Source organism: Paramisgurnus dabryanus, chromosome 19 (genome assembly GCF_030506205.2).
Source record: "Paramisgurnus dabryanus chromosome 19, PD_genome_1.1, whole genome shotgun sequence".
NCBI lineage: Eukaryota > Metazoa > Chordata > Actinopteri > Cypriniformes > Cobitidae > Paramisgurnus > Paramisgurnus dabryanus.
Genome location: NC_133355.1, coordinates 10,996,677 through 11,013,019, shown reverse-complemented (window position 1 = coordinate 11,013,019; position 16,343 = coordinate 10,996,677). Strand labels below are relative to the sequence as shown.

The following is a 16,343-nucleotide window of genomic DNA, read 5'->3' as shown; positions in this document are numbered from 1 at the left end:
TGCTTATGTGATTTTTTTAAATGAATTTTATCATAATGTAACCAAGCCAAAATTAATAAAATAAGAATTTTTAAAAACTGAACTCAAAATAATAAAGTAAGTTTCATGTTTTAGCAGTGTTTGATTTATTTCAAATAAAAAATTACAGTAGCAAACTTTTTTTTTAAACATTTTTGAATAATGTTGAATAAAAATACTTTGAAGTAAAGCTAAAAATAATAAAACTAAACTTACAATATAAGCAGTGCAGACGGGTGCTGAATCTCAGCTGATGTACAATTACAGATCTTTCATATGTATAGGTAAAAAAAATGCTCAATTTGCGATTCTAGTTATCACAAAATAGATTTTACATTAAGCACTAAGCAAATATATACAGTACAACATTTTATAAAACAAGTTAAAATCGAATGTCTTGAATTACATTGCAAGGCATGTTACATTCTAAACCTACTTTTTTAAAGAAAGCAGACAAAGCCCAGTGTTTGGGTCTTTAATACACCGCTCCACAAGCTGCAAATATGTGAGGTTTTCCTGTGTATTGGGATCAAAGAAGCCTTTTGTGTCATCATCTGGATCAGACAGGATCCTGTTCATCGCCTCATCAAAGTATCCTCTTTGATACGCTACTTCCACAGGTACACGATGGCTGTGCACAGGATCAATGATTCCTCCAGTGGCGATCTGAGCTTCTAGAAGACGAATGCCATGGTCCTTCACAATGAGATCTTTTTTCAAGGCTTGGAACAAAGATATTGTTTTTCCATCATAGGGATCTGTGTAGCCAGTGACTGCCCGCTCGGCAGACAGCAGTTTGTTTTTCAATTCCATCCCAACAATCTTTTCAGCTACTGCCTGTTCCACTGACAGTTTTTTATTTCTTACTGGATCAATCATGAAGCCAGTGGCAGCCTGGGCTTCAAGCAAAACCAGAGATGTTCCAGGAGTCAGAAGTCCCCTGTTTTTGGCTTCAAATATGCTCATGGTCTGTTTGGTAGACTGGACAAATACGCCAGCAATGCTATTGGTTCCTTGAAGGTATTTTCTGACAGACTCCATTTCACTCACACGATTAACAGATATTTTACCAGAGGTTAGGTCGTCGTATATTTCCTTAGTAATGATTTTGGATTTTAGCATCTCATCGGCACTCACGTCCTTTCTGATACCTTGGAAGTTGGTATTTTCATCTGTTTCAGTTGTTGTTGCTGTTGTGGTTCTTGTGGTTTTAATGGTTGTACTGTAAGTTTCTGATTGTTGTGATATCAGTGTCAGAACAATTTCCAATAACTTTTCAATAGATATTGTGCCAGATTTGAACTGTTGTATCAGATCTCTTCTTTTTTCTTCTGAGATATATTCTGAGTAGATCAGATCCCAAAGAGACACCAGCTGCCCTTGGAATTTGCCTCCTGCTTTATTTGTAGTTGTAGACTTGAGGATAATTTTTGTCTGTTCATCGATAAAGAAATAGTACTCGCCCTTTTTTGCAATGACGAGGAGGCTCAGACCAGTGTTTGGGTCTTTAATACACCTCTCCACAAGCTGCAGGTATGTGAGGTTTTCCTGTGTATTGGGATCAAAGAAGCCTTTGGTGTCATCATCTGGATCAGACAGGATCCTGTTCATCTCCTCATCAAAGTATCCTCTTTGGTATGCCACCTCCACAGGAACCCGATGGCTGTGCACAGGATCAATGATTCCTCCAGTAGCGATCTGAGCTTCTAGAAGACGAATGCCATGGTCCTTCACAATGAGATCTTTCTTCAAGGCTTGGAACAAAGATATTGTTTTTCCATCATAGGGATCTGTGTAGCCAGTGACTGCCCGCTCGGCAGACAGCAGTTTGTTTTTCAATTCCATCCCAACAATCCCTTCAGCTACTGCTTGTTCTACTGACAGTTTTTTGTTTCTTACTGGATCAATCATGAAGCCAGTGGCAGCCTGGGCTTCAAGCAAAACCAGAGATGTTCCAGGAGTCAGAAGTCCCCTGTTTTTGGCTTCAAATATGCTCATGGTCTGTTTGGTAGACTGGACAAATACGCCAGCAATGCTATTGGTTCCTTGAAGGTATTTTCTGACAGACTCCATTTCACTCACACGATTAACAGATATTTTACCAGAGGTTAGCTCGTCGTATATTTCCTTAGTAATGATTTTGGATTTTAGCATCTCATCGGCACTCACGTCCTTTCTGATACCTTGGAAGCTGGTATTTTCATCTGTTTCAGTTGTTGTTGCTGTTGTGGTTCTTGTGGTTTTAATGGTTGTACTGTAAGTTTCTGATTGTTGTGATATCAGTGTCAGAACAATTTCCATTAACTTTTCAATAGATATTGTGCCCGATTTGAACTGTTGTATCAGATCTCTTCTTTTTTCTTCTGAGATATATTCTGAGTAGATCAAATCCCAAAGAGACACCAGCTGCCCTTGGAATTTGCCTCCTGCTTTATTTGTAGTTGTAGACTTGAGGATAATTTTTGTCTGTTCATCGATAAAGAAATAGTATTCGCCCTTTTTTGCAATGACGAGGAGGCTCAGACCAGTGTTTGGGTCTTTAATACACCTCTCCACAAGCTGCAGGTATGTGAGGTTTTCCTGTGTATTAGGATCAAAGAAGCCTTTGGTGTCATCATCTGGATCAGACAGGATCCTGTTCATCTCCTCATCAAAGTATCCTCTTTGATACGCTACTTCCACAGGTACACGATGGCTGTGCACAGGATCAATGATTCCTCCAGTGGCGATCTGAGCTTCTAGAAGACGAATGCCATGGTCCTTCACAATGAGATCTTTCTTCAAGGCTTGGAACAAAGATATTGTTTTTCCATCATAGGGATCTGTGTAGCCAGTGACTGCCCGCTCGGCAGACAGCAGTTTGTTTTTCAAATCCATCCCAACAAGCTTTTCAGCTACTGCCTGTTCCACTGAAAGTTTTTTATTTCTTACTGGATCAATCATGAAGCCAGTGGCAGCCTGGGCTTCAAGCAAAACCAGAGATGTTCCAGGAGTCAGAAGTCCCCTGTTTTTGGCTTCAAATATGCTCATGGTCTGTTTGGTAGACTGGACAAATACGCCAGCAATGCTATTGGTTCCTTGCAGGTATTTTCTGACAGACTCCATTTCACTCACACGATTAACAGATATTTTACCAGAGGTTAGATCGTCGTATATTTCCTTAGTAATGATTTTGGATTTTAGCATCTCATCGGCACTCACGTCCTTTCTGATACCTTGGAAGTTAGTATTTTCATCTGTTTCAGTTGTTGTTGCTGTTGTTGTTATTGTGGTTTTAATGGTTGTACTGTAAGTTTCTGATTGTTGTGATATCAGTGTCAGAACGATTTCCAATAACTTTTCAATAGATATTGTGCCCGATTTGAACTGTTGTATCAGATCTCTTCTTTTTTCTTCTGAGATATATTCTGAGTAGATCAGATCCCAAAGAGACACCAGCTGCCCTTGGAATTTGCCTCCTGCTTTATTTGTAGTTGTAGACTTGAGGATAATTTTTGTCTGTTCATCGATAAAGAAATAGTATTCGCCCTTTTTTGCAATGACGAGGAGGCTCAGACCAGTGTTTGGGTCTTTAATACACCTCTCCACAAGCTGCAGGTATGTGAGGTTTTCCTGTGTATTGGGATCAAAGAAGCCTTTGGTGTCATCATCTGGATCAGACAGGATCCTGTTCATCTCCTCATCAAAGTATCCTCTTTGATACGCTACTTCCACAGGTACACGATGGCTGTGCACAGGATCAATGATTCCTCCAGTGGCGATCTGAGCTTCTAGAAGACGAATGCCATGGTCCTTCACAATTAGATCTTTTTTCAAGGCTTGGAACAAAGATATTGTTTTTCCATCATAGGGATCTGTGTAGCCAGTGACTGCCCGTTCGGCAGACAGCAGTTTGTTTTTCAAATCCATCCCAACAATCTTTTCAGCTACTGCCTGTTCCACTGACAGTTTTTTATTTCTTACTGGATCAATCATGAAGCCAGTGGCAGCCTGGGCTTCAAGCAAAACCAGAGATGTTCCAGGAGTCAGAAGTCCCCTGTTTTTGGCTTCAAATATGCTCATGGTCTGTTTGGTAGACTGGACAAATACGCCAGCAATGCTATTGGTTCCTTGAAGGTATTTTCTGACAGACTCCATTTCACTCACACGATTAACAGATATTTTACCAGAGGTTAGGTCGTCGTATATTTCCTTAGTAATGATTTTGGATTTTAGCATCTCATCGGCACTCACGTCCTTTCTGATACCTTGGAAGTTAGTATTTTCATCTGTTTCAGTTGTTGTTGCTGTTGTGGTTCTTGTGGTTTTAATGGTTGTACTGTAAGTTTCTGATTGTTGTGATATCAGTGTCAGAACGATTTCCAATAACTTTTCAATAGATATTGTGCCAGATTTTAACTGTTGTATCAGATCTCTTCTTTTTTCTTCTGAGATATATTCTGAGTAGATCAGATCCCAAAGAGACACCAGCTGCCCTTGGAATTTGCCTCCTGCTTTATTTGTAGTTGTAGACTTGAGGATAATTTTTGTCTGTTCATCGATAAAGAAATAGTACTCGCCCTTTTTTGCAATGACGAGGAGGCTCAGACCAGTGTTTGGGTCTTTAATACACCTCTCCACAAGCTGCAGGTATGTGAGGTTTTCCTGTGTATTGGGATCAAAGAAGCCTTTGGTGTCATCATCTGGATCAGACAGGATCCTGTTCATCTCCTCATCAAAGTATCCTCTTTGATACGCTACTTCCACAGGTACACGATGGCTGTGCACAGGATCAATGATTCCTCCAGTAGCGATCTGAGCTTCTAGAAGACGAATGCCATGGTCCTTCACAATGAGATCTTTTTTCAAGGCTTGGAACAAAGATATTGTTTTTCCATCATAGGGATCTGTGTAGCCAGTGACTGCCCGTTCGGCAGACAGCAGTTTGTTTTTCAAATCCATCCCAACAATCTTTTCAGCTACTGCCTGTTCCACTGACAGTTTTTTATTTCTTACTGGATCAATCATGAAGCCAGTGGCAGCCTGGGCTTCAAGCAAAACCAGAGATGTTCCGGGAGTCAGAAGTCCCCTGTTTTTGGCTTCAAATATGCTCATGGTCTGTTTGGTAGACTGGACAAATACGCCAGCAATGCTATTGGTTCCTTGAAGGTATTTTCTGACAGACTCCATTTCACTCACACGATTAACAGATATTTTACCAGAGGTTAGCTCGTCGTATATTTCCTTAGTAATGATTTTGGATTTTAGCATCTCATCGGCACTCACGTCCTTTCTGATACCTTGGAAGTTAGTATTTTCATCTGTTTCAGTTGTTGTTGCTGTTGTGGTTCTTGTGGTTTTAATGGTTGTACTGTAAGTTTCTGATTGTTGTGATATCAGTGTCAGAACGATTTCCAATAACTTTTCAATAGATATTGTGCCAGATTTTAACTGTTGTATCAGATCTCTTCTTTTTTCTTCTGAGATATATTCTGAGTAGATCAGATCCCAAAGAGACACCAGCTGCCCTTGGAATTTGCCTCCTGCTTTATTTGTAGTTGTAGACTTGAGGATAATTTTTGTCTGTTCATCGATAAAGAAATAGTATTCGCCCTTTTTTGCAATGACGAGGAGGCTCAGACCAGTGTTTGGGTCTTTTATACACCTCTCCACAAGCTGCAGGTATGTGAGGTTTTCCTGTGTATTAGGATCAAAGAAGCCTTTGGTGTCATCATCTGGATCAGACAGGATCCTGTTCATCTCCTCATCAAAGTATCCTCTTTGATACGCTACTTCCACAGGTACACGATGGCTGTGCACAGGATCAATGATTCCTCCAGTAGCGATCTGAGCTTCTAGAAGACGAATGCCATGGTCCTTCACAATGAGATCTTTCTTCAAGGCTTGGAACAAAGATATTGTTTTTCCATCATAGGGATCTGTGTAGCCAGTGACTGCCCGCTCGGCAGACAGCAGTTTGTTTTTCAATTCCATCCCAACAATCCCTTCAGCTACTGCTTGTTCTACTGACAGTTTTTTGTTTCTTACTGGATCAATCATGAAGCCAGTGGAAGCCTGGGCTTCAAGCAAAACCAGAGATGTTCCAGGAGTCAGAAGTCCCCTGTTTTTGGCTTCAAATATGCTCATGGTCTGTTTGGTAGACTGGACAAATACGCCAGCAATGCTATTGGTTCCTTGAAGGTATTTTCTGACAGACTCCATTTCACTCACACGATTAACAGATATTTTACCAGAGGTTAGCTCGTCGTATATTTCCTTAGTAATGATTTTGGATTTTAGCATCTCATCGGCACTCACGTCCTTTCTGATACCTTGGAAGCTGGTATTTTCATCTGTTTCAGTTGTTGTTGCTGTTGTGGTTCTTGTGGTTTTAATGGTTGTACTGTAAGTTTCTGATTGTTGTGATATCAGTGTCAGAACGATTTCCAATAACTTTTCAATAGATATTGTGCCAGATTTTAACTGTTGTATCAGATCTCTTCTTTTTTCTTCTGAGATATATTCTGAGTAGATCAGATCCCAAAGAGACACCAGCTGCCCTTGGAATTTGCCTCCTGCTTTATTTGTAGTTGTAGACTTGAGGATAATTTTTGTCTGTTCATCGATAAAGAAATAGTATTCGCCCTTTTTTGCAATGACGAGGAGGCTCAGACCAGTGTTTGGGTCTTTTATACACCTCTCCACAAGCTGCAGGTATGTGAGGTTTTCCTGTGTATTAGGATCAAAGAAGCCTTTGGTGTCATCATCTGGATCAGACAGGATCCTGTTCATCTCCTCATCAAAGTATCCTCTTTGATACGCTACTTCCACAGGTACACGATGGCTGTGCACAGGATCAATGATTCCTCCAGTAGCGATCTGAGCTTCTAGAAGACGAATGCCATGGTCCTTCACAATGAGATCTTTTTTCAAGGCTTGGAACAAAGATATTGTTTTTCCATCATAGGGATCTGTGTAGCCAGTGACTGCCCGCTCGGCAGACAGCAGTTTGTTTTTCAAATCCATCCCAACAATCTTTTCAGCTACTGCCTGTTCCACTGACAGTTTTTTATTTCTTACTGGATCAATCATGAAGCCAGTGGCAGCCTGGGCTTCAAGCAAAACCAGAGATGTTCCAGGAGTCAGAAGTCCCCTGTTTTTGGCTTCAAATATGCTCATGGTCTGTTTGGTAGACTGGACAAATACGCCAGCAATGCTATTGGTTCCTTGAAGGTATTTTCTGACAGACTCCATTTCACTCACACGATTAACAGATATTTTACCAGAGGTTAGGTCGTCGTATATTTCCTTAGTAATGATTTTGGAATTTAGCATCTCATCGGCACTCACGTCCTTTCTGATACCTTGGAAGTTAGTATTTTCATCTGTTTCAGTTGTTGTTGCTGTTGTTGTTATTGTGGTTTTAATGGTTGTACTGTAAGTTTCTGATTGTTGTGATATCAGTGTCAGAACGATTTCCAATAACTTTTCAATAGATATTGTGCCCGATTTGAACTGTTGTATCAGATCTCTTCTTTTTTCTTCTGAGATATATTCTGAGTAGATCAGATCCCAAAGAGACACCAGCTGCCCTTGGAATTTGCCTCCTGCTTTATTTGTAGTTGTAGACTTGAGGATAATTTTTGTCTGTTCATCGATAAAGAAATAGTATTCGCCCTTTTTTGCAATGACGAGGAGGCTCAGACCAGTGTTTGGGTCTTTAATACACCTCTCCACAAGCTGCAGGTATGTGAGGTTTTCCTGTGTATTGGGATCAAAGAAGCCTTTGGTGTCATCATCTGGATCAGACAGGATCCTGTTCATCTCCTCATCAAAGTATCCTCTTTGATACGCTACTTCCACAGGTACACGATGGCTGTGCACAGGATCAATGATTCCTCCAGTGGCGATCTGAGCTTCTAGAAGACGAATGCCATGGTCCTTCACAATTAGATCTTTTTTCAAGGCTTGGAACAAAGATATTGTTTTTCCATCATAGGGATCTGTGTAGCCAGTGACTGCCCGTTCGGCAGACAGCAGTTTGTTTTTCAAATCCATCCCAACAATCTTTTCAGCTACTGCCTGTTCCACTGACAGTTTTTTATTTCTTACTGGATCAATCATGAAGCCAGTGGCAGCCTGGGCTTCAAGCAAAACCAGAGATGTTCCAGGAGTCAGAAGTCCCCTGTTTTTGGCTTCAAATATGCTCATGGTCTGTTTGGTAGACTGGACAAATACGCCAGCAATGCTATTGGTTCCTTGAAGGTATTTTCTGACAGACTCCATTTCACTCACACGATTAACAGATATTTTACCAGAGGTTAGCTCGTCGTATATTTCCTTAGTAATGATTTTGGATTTTAGCATCTCATCGGCACTCACGTCCTTTCTGATACCTTGGAAGTTAGTATTTTCATCTGTTTCAGTTGTTGTTGCTGTTGTGGTTCTTGTGGTTTTAATGGTTGTACTGTAAGTTTCTGATTGTTGTGATATCAGTGTCAGAACGATTTCCAATAACTTTTCAATAGATATTGTGCCAGATTTTAACTGTTGTATCAGATCTCTTCTTTTTTCTTCTGAGATATATTCTGAGTAGATCAGATCCCAAAGAGACACCAGCTGCCCTTGGAATTTGCCTCCTGCTTTATTTGTAGTTGTAGACTTGAGGATAATTTTTGTCTGTTCATCGATAAAGAAATAGTATTCGCCCTTTTTTGCAATGACGAGGAGGCTCAGACCAGTGTTTGGGTCTTTAATACACCTCTCCACAAGTTGCAGGTATGTGAGGTTTTCCTGTGTATTGGGATCAAAGAAGCCTTTGGTGTCATCATCTGGATCAGACAGGATCCTGTTCATCTCCTCATCAAAGTATCCTCTTTGATACGCTACTTCCACAGGAACCCGATGGCTGTGCACAGGATCAATGATTCCTCCAGTAGCGATCTGAGCTTCTAGAAGACGAATGCCATGGTCCTTCACAATGAGATCTTTCTTCAAGGCTTGGAACAAAGATATTGTTTTTCCATCATAGGGATCTGTGTAGCCAGTGACTGCCCGCTCGGCAGACAGCAGTTTGTTTTTCAATTCCATCCCAACAATCCCTTCAGCTACTGCTTGTTCTACTGACAGTTTTTTGTTTCTTACTGGATCAATCATGAAGCCAGTGGCAGCCTGGGCTTCAAGCAAAACCAGAGATGTTCCAGGAGTCAGAAGTCCCCTGTTTTTGGCTTCAAATATGCTCATGGTCTGTTTGGTAGACTGGACAAATACGCCAGCAATGCTATTGGTTCCTTGAAGGTATTTTCTGACAGACTCCATTTCACTCACACGATTAACAGATATTTTACCAGAGGTTAGCTCGTCGTATATTTCCTTAGTAATGATTTTGGATTTTAGCATCTCATCGGCACTCACGTCCTTTCTGATACCTTGGAAGCTGGTATTTTCATCTGTTTCAGTTGTTGTTGCTGTTGTGGTTCTTGTGGTTTTAATGGTTGTACTGTAAGTTTCTGATTGTTGTGATATCAGTGTCAGAACGATTTCCAATAACTTTTCAATAGATATTGTGCCAGATTTTAACTGTTGTATCAGATCTTTTCTTTTTTCTTCTGAGATATATTCTGAGTAGATCAGATCCCAAAGAGACACCAGCTGCCCTTGGAATTTGCCTCCTGCTTTATTTGTAGTTGTAGACTTGAGGATAATTTTTGTCTGTTCATCGATAAAGAAATAGTACTCGCCCTTTTTTGCAATGACGAGGAGGCTCAGACCAGTGTTTGGGTCTTTAATACACCTCTCCACAAGCTCCAGGTATGTGAGGTTTTCCTGTGTATTGGGATCAAAGAAGCCTTTGGTGTCATCATCTGGATCAGACAGGATCCTGTTCATCTCCTCATCAAAGTATCCTCTTTGATACGCTACTTCCACAGGTACACGATGGCTGTGCACAGGATCAATGATTCCTCCAGTAGCGATCTGAGCTTCTAGAAGACGAATGCCATGGTCCTTCACAATGAGATCTTTTTTCAAGGCTTGGAACAAAGATATTGTTTTTCCATCATAGGGATCTGTGTAGCCAGTGACTGCCCGTTCGGCAGACAGCAGTTTGTTTTTCAAATCCATCCCAACAATCTTTTCAGCTACTGCCTGTTCCACTGACAGTTTTTTATTTCTTACTGGATCAATCATGAAGCCAGTGGCAGCCTGGGCTTCAAGCAAAACCAGAGATGTTCCAGGAGTCAGAAGTCCCCTGTTTTTGGCTTCAAATATGCTCATGGTCTGTTTGGTAGACTGGACAAATACGCCAGCAATGCTATTGGTTCCTTGAAGGTATTTTCTGACAGACTCCATTTCACTCACACGATTAACAGATATTTTACCAGAGGTTAGGTCGTCGTATATTTCCTTAGTAATGATTTTGGATTTTAGCATCTCATCGGCACTCACGTCCTTTCTGATACCTTGGAAGTTAGTATTTTCATCTGTTTCAGTTGTTGTTGCTGTTGTGGTTCTTGTGGTTTTAATGGTTGTACTGTAAGTTTCTGATTGTTGTGATATCAGTGTCAGAACGATTTCCAATAACTTTTCAATAGATATTGTGCCAGATTTTAACTGTTGTATCAGATCTCTTCTTTTTTCTTCTGAGATATATTCTGAGTAGATCAGATCCCAAAGAGACACCAGCTGCCCTTTGAATTTGCCTCCTGCTTTATTTGTAGTTGTAGACTTGAGGATAATTTTTGTCTGTTCATCGATAAAGAAATAGTATTCGCCCTTTTTTGCAATGACGAGGAGGCTCAGACCAGTGTTTGGGTCTTTTATACACCTCTCCACAAGCTGCAGGTATGTGAGGTTTTCCTGTGTATTGGGATCAAAGAATCCTTTGGTGTCATCATCTGGATCAGACAGGATCCTGTTCATCTCCTCATCAAAGTATCCTCTTTGATACGCTACTTCCACAGGTACACGATGGCTGTGCACAGGATCAATGATTCCTCCAGTAGCGATCTGAGCTTCTAGAAGACGAATGCCATGGTCCTTCACAATGAGATCTTTCTTCAAGGCTTGGAACAAAGATATTGTTTTTCCATCATAGGGATCAGTGTAGCCAGTGACTGCCCGCTCGGCAGACAGCAGTTTGCTTTTCCATTCCATCCCAACAATCCCTTCGGCTACTGCCTGTTCCACTGAAAGTTTTTTGTTTCTCACTGGATCAATCATGAAGCCAGTGGCAGCCTGGGCCTCAAGCAAAACCAGAGATGTTCCAGGAGTCAGAAGTCTCCTATTTTTGGCCTCACAGATGCTCATGGTTTGTTTGGTAGACTGCACATATACACCAGCAATGCAGTTTGTTGCCCCAAGGTATTTTTGAATCGATTCCATTTGGTCAATGTCTGCATCGTCTACTTCATCATTTATAAGCTTGCTAAATATTTCTTTTGAGATGATTTTTGATTCAAACAGTTCACTTGCTGATACTTGTCTTCTCAATCCTTTAAATGAATGCTTTTTTGTAGTTGCTTCAATTATCAATGCTGTCACCATTTCTGTTATCTCCTCTATTGACAGAATTTTGTTTTTGTATTGGTCAAGTAACTCTTTCCTTTTTTCTGCAGTAATGTACTCTGACTGTAGCAAATCCCAGAGCAAAACCCGTCTGCCTTCAAACTTCCCAGCATTAATGATCACTGATTTCTCTTTAAAGACATTTATTACATGTTCATCATTGTAGCTTGAGCTTTCAACTCTTTTTTCAGGTATGGGCAGCAGTAACAGACCTTTGGTCGAATCCCTTACACATTTCTTCATGAGATCAGTATAAGTAAGAGGTTCTTTTGTGTTTGGGTCTGAAAACTCTTTTTCATAACCACTTGGATTCTCCAGAAGCTCTTTGGTTTTGTTATCTAAGAATCCCTGGACTATTGCCCACTGAATGGGCATTCGGTAGCTTTCAATTGGATCAATTATTCCACCTGTGGCAAGCTGTGCATCCAAAAGATTCAGTCCATGGTTTTGCGGGATGAGACCTTTTTTCATTGCTTGATATAAGGATATCTGCTCATTTGTGAATGGGTCTGTGAATCCAGTGACTGCACATTCAGCCAGTAGTAAGGGCTCTAATAGCTCTGGCCCAATAAGCTGAACTTTAGCAGCCTCCACAACTGAGTGATTTTCATTTCTAATTGGATCAATAACATATCCAGTTGCTGCCTGAGCCTCGAGCAACATAAGGGCTGCATCAGAACTGAGTAATCCTTCAGTTTTTGCCGTGTATAAACTTAATACTTTTCCTGATGGATGAAGCTTTACTCCTGCAATACTTCCAGTGCCTTTCAAACACCTTTGTACAGATTCAAGATTAACCACACTTTCTAGTGTTGCCTTTTCATCTTGCAGATCTTTAAGAGTTTTGGTTTCAATGATTCCAGCATCATGTAGTTGTTGCACCGAAACAGGTTTTCTTATGCCCATTATTGTTTGAGTTGCTTCTTTCTTTTCCAGATTTTGGACAGTCGTGGTAACCATTGTGACAACATCCATGATACTTGTCTTGCCCAAACGATATTGTTCAAAGCACTGTTGCCTCTGTTCATCAGTAAAATATGCAGAGTGAATTACCTCCCAAAGAGATGGTGATTTTCCTGAGAAACGCCCAACAGTTATATCAACTTTATTTTTCACAAAGTGTTCCTTAATCTCAGCATCTGAAAGAATATCTTGCGTTTTTTCTTGTGTTTTTCCTTTTTCAGTGAGTGGAAGGAGGAAAAGGCCGGTGTCAGGATCCTTGATGCACCGTGTCATCATTTCCATGTAGGTAAGGTTTTCTTTTGTGTTAGGATCAAAAAATCCTTTAGTGTCATCACTTGCATCGGCAAGAATCTGGTTTAGTTCAGCATCAAAATAACCCTTGCTAAAAGCAACTTCAAGTGGCAAATGTAAACATGTTATGGGATCTATGATACCACCTGTAGCAATTTGGGCTTCCAGCAGACGAATCCCATGCTGTTTGACAATTAAATCTTTTTTAATGGCTTCAAAAAGTGATATTTTCTTGCCAGTGTATGGGTCTTGGTACCCAGTCACCGCTCTCTCAGCAGCCAGAAGTTTTTCATAAAACTCTGGAGGAATGACTTTCTGTTTCAAGGCCTCCTCGGTAGAAAGTTTATTGTTCTGTACTGGATCAATAATAAACCCAGTGGCTGCTTGTGCTTCAAGAAGACACAAGGCAGTTCCACGTGTAAGGAGTCCTTCTTTTTGAGCTTGATAGATGCTCATTTTCTGATTAGACTTTTGGACTATTACACCTGCTATACTGCTTGTTCCTCTGAGGAAATTCTTAACAGTGGCTCTCTCAAGAAGATCTTCGATTGTTAGCTTTTCATCAATCAAATCTTTGTATGTTTGTTCATCTATTATTCCCAAATTCAGCAGCTCAAGAATGGAGACTTTTTCTCTAAGACCATCTACTTGGAGATCAACATTTCTTTGTACTTCCTTGCTCTCAATGATTTCTGTGGTAATGTTAAGGATTTCTTCAATTGTGATTGTTTTTGATTTGAATCGTTTGATCAGCTCCTGTCTTTTCTCCTCAATTAAATATTCAGAGTTGATCAGATCCCAAAGTGTCACTCTTTTGTTGCTGAATCTGCCATATCTCACAGTGACGGACATGGTTTGGAATGCCTCTTTGGTCCTGTCCTCTATCTTGATTCTTGTGTCTTTCTTTTTGATTGGCAAAAGGCAAAAGCCTGTGCTTGGGTCAGTGACGCATCTGGACATTAACTGCATATAAGTAAGATTTTCATGAGTGTTTGGGTCAAAGAATCCTTTTGTGTCATCAGTTGGATCATTGAGAACCTGATTCATTTCTGTATCAAAGTATCCACGTTTGTAAGCAATATGAACTGGAATGCGATGGCTATTTACAGGATCAATGATGCCTCCTGTGGCAATCTGGGCCTCTAGCAGACGTATGCCATGGTCTTTCACAATTAAATCTTTCTGCAGTGCCTGGAACAAAGAGATTTTTTTGCCAGTGTAAGGATCATTGTAACCGGTCACTGCCTTTTCTGCTGAGCATAGTTTGGCATGAAAATCTGCCCCAACTACCCGTGCCTTTACAGCTTCATCCACTGAGAACTTTCTATTAGCAATTGGATCAATGATGAATCCTGTTGCTGCTTGGGCTTCCAGAAGAATAAGTGATGTTCCTGGCCTCAGTATTCCTTTTTGTTTGGCTTGGTAGATTGACATTATTTGGGAGTCAGGAAGCAGGACACCAGCAATGCTTTGTTTACCTTGTAGGTACATTTGCACAGTTTCATTCTCTATAACATCTTTTACAGTTGTTTTTCCTGTTTTTAGGTCTTCAAGATCATTTGTAGTGAGGATGTCTGCCTCGAAAAGCTGGTCTGCGCTTACATTTTCCCTTATACCTTCAAAAACTACACTGGTCATTTTCACTGACTCTTCAGTTATTTCAAGGACTCTGGTAATTATATCTTCAATTGTGAGTGTTCTGTTTTTGTATCCCTGGATGATATCTTGCCTTTGCTCTTCAGTAAAATATTCAGACATAAGTAATTCCCAGAGCGAAACAGTCATCCCCATGTACTTGCCGCATGTTACTTTTACCATAACACCCTTGAAGACTTTTTTGATGTCGTAGCCAATGAATGTGTGATGCAGACTTCCTGACTTATCCTCAATGGGCAGCAATGTAAGCCCTGTAGAGGGGTCAACAACACAACGATCCATCAGTTGCAGATACGTAAGGTTTTCCTTTGTGTTCGGATCAAAGAATCCTTTAGTGTCATCTCCAGAGTCCTCAAGGATGGTGTTCATTTCCTCATCAAAGAAGCCACGCTTGTATGCGACATCCACGGGAACCCTGTGACTATGTATAGGATCAATAATTCCACCAGTTGCAATTTGTGCCTCAAGCAAACGAATCCCATGTTCCTTCACGATCAGGTCCTTTTTTAGAGCTTGGAAAAGGGAAATGGTTTCACCAGTGTATGGATCTTTGTAACCTGTGACTGCACGTTCTGCTGCAAGCAACTTTGCATGGTACTCTGGTCCCACAAGTTTTTGTTTAATAGCATCATCTACATTTAGCCTCTTGTTTTCTACAGGATCGATCACGTATCCAGTTGCGGCTTGTGCTTCTAGCAGAATCAGTGCAGAACCAGGCATGATTATTCCTTGTCGCATTGCCTGATAGATGCTCATTTTCTTATTAGAGGAGAGCACAGCTACTCCCCCAATGCTCTCTTTACCTTCCAGATATTCCTTCACTGTCTCCATTAACATCACATCTTGGGCGGTCATTTTGCCATTTTCCAGATTGTCATATGTCTGTTGGTCAATTACTTTTGATGACAGGAGCTCTTTGGAGGTTACACCTCTACGAAGGCCTTTGAATGTGATATAGATTGGGAACAGCATTAAGCCTGTTTCTGGGGCTACAGTGCATTTCTTTATCAGTAATGAATAAGTGATGTTTTCCTTTGAGTTTGGGTCATAAAAAACATTTAGAGCATCCTTTTGGTCTTTAAACAGATCTCTGTCAAAGTGACCTCCGTCGTAGGCTTGCTCTTCTGTTAAGTAGCACTTTTCTACAGGATCATAGATACCTTTGGCAGAGATCTGTGCTTCCAATAATCTAATGGCATAATCTTTTGGGATCACCTCCTTCTGCATGGCCTGGTAGAGTGAAATTGGTTGGTTAGTGTAAGGATCTGCATAGCCTTCGATGGCCTTCTCTGCAAACTGAAGCTTCTCTTTCATCTCACGTCCCACAATCTCTTCCTTGACTGCTTCGTCGACAGATAATTTTCTGTTTTTGATGGGATCGATGATTCCTCCGGTCGCACCTTGAGCTTCTAACAGGGCCAAACATGTTCCTTGATTCAGCAAGCGCTTCTTATAGGCTTGGTATATTGTGATGGTTTCATTGGAGTGCTCAAGAAACACACCAGCTACTATCCCTTGAGAAATACCACTTTCCTGCGCCGGCATTTTTGAGGATTTTGCTGGCACCTAGGACTGTGAACAACATAAAAGAGCATCAGTTAAATGAAACAATAACTAATTATGCATTTAAATAAAAGCTGAAAAGGTTGCATAATCTTCTGTAACTGTGTCTTTTGTATTTTTTAACCATAACTATAGAAACATCATAAAATGGCACTAGTTCAGCTACACAAAACTACAATAGAGTGCTTTATTAAAACCTGTGATTATCTGACATTAAAATCTAACAAAGAACACACTTCATGTCTCTGTGACCTGTCCAGACAAGAGAAACATCTTGAACATTACATCATCCAGAAGCTAATAAATCT

At 40.6% G+C, this 16,343-nt stretch overlaps 1 protein-coding gene across 1 annotated transcript in view; it reads right to left on the bottom strand.

Moving 5' to 3' along the window:
* Positions 1-101: 101 nt before the first annotated feature.
* The window catches only part of LOC135773587 (uncharacterized), a 142,218-nt gene continuing 125,976 nt past the window's right edge, over positions 102-16,343 (bottom strand). The window contains exon 38 of the mRNA XM_065283256.2: positions 102-16,038. Coding sequence (XP_065139328.1) covers positions 451-16,038 — 15,588 coding nt within the window. The 3' untranslated portion in view covers positions 102-450. The remainder of the gene's footprint in view (positions 16,039-16,343) is intronic.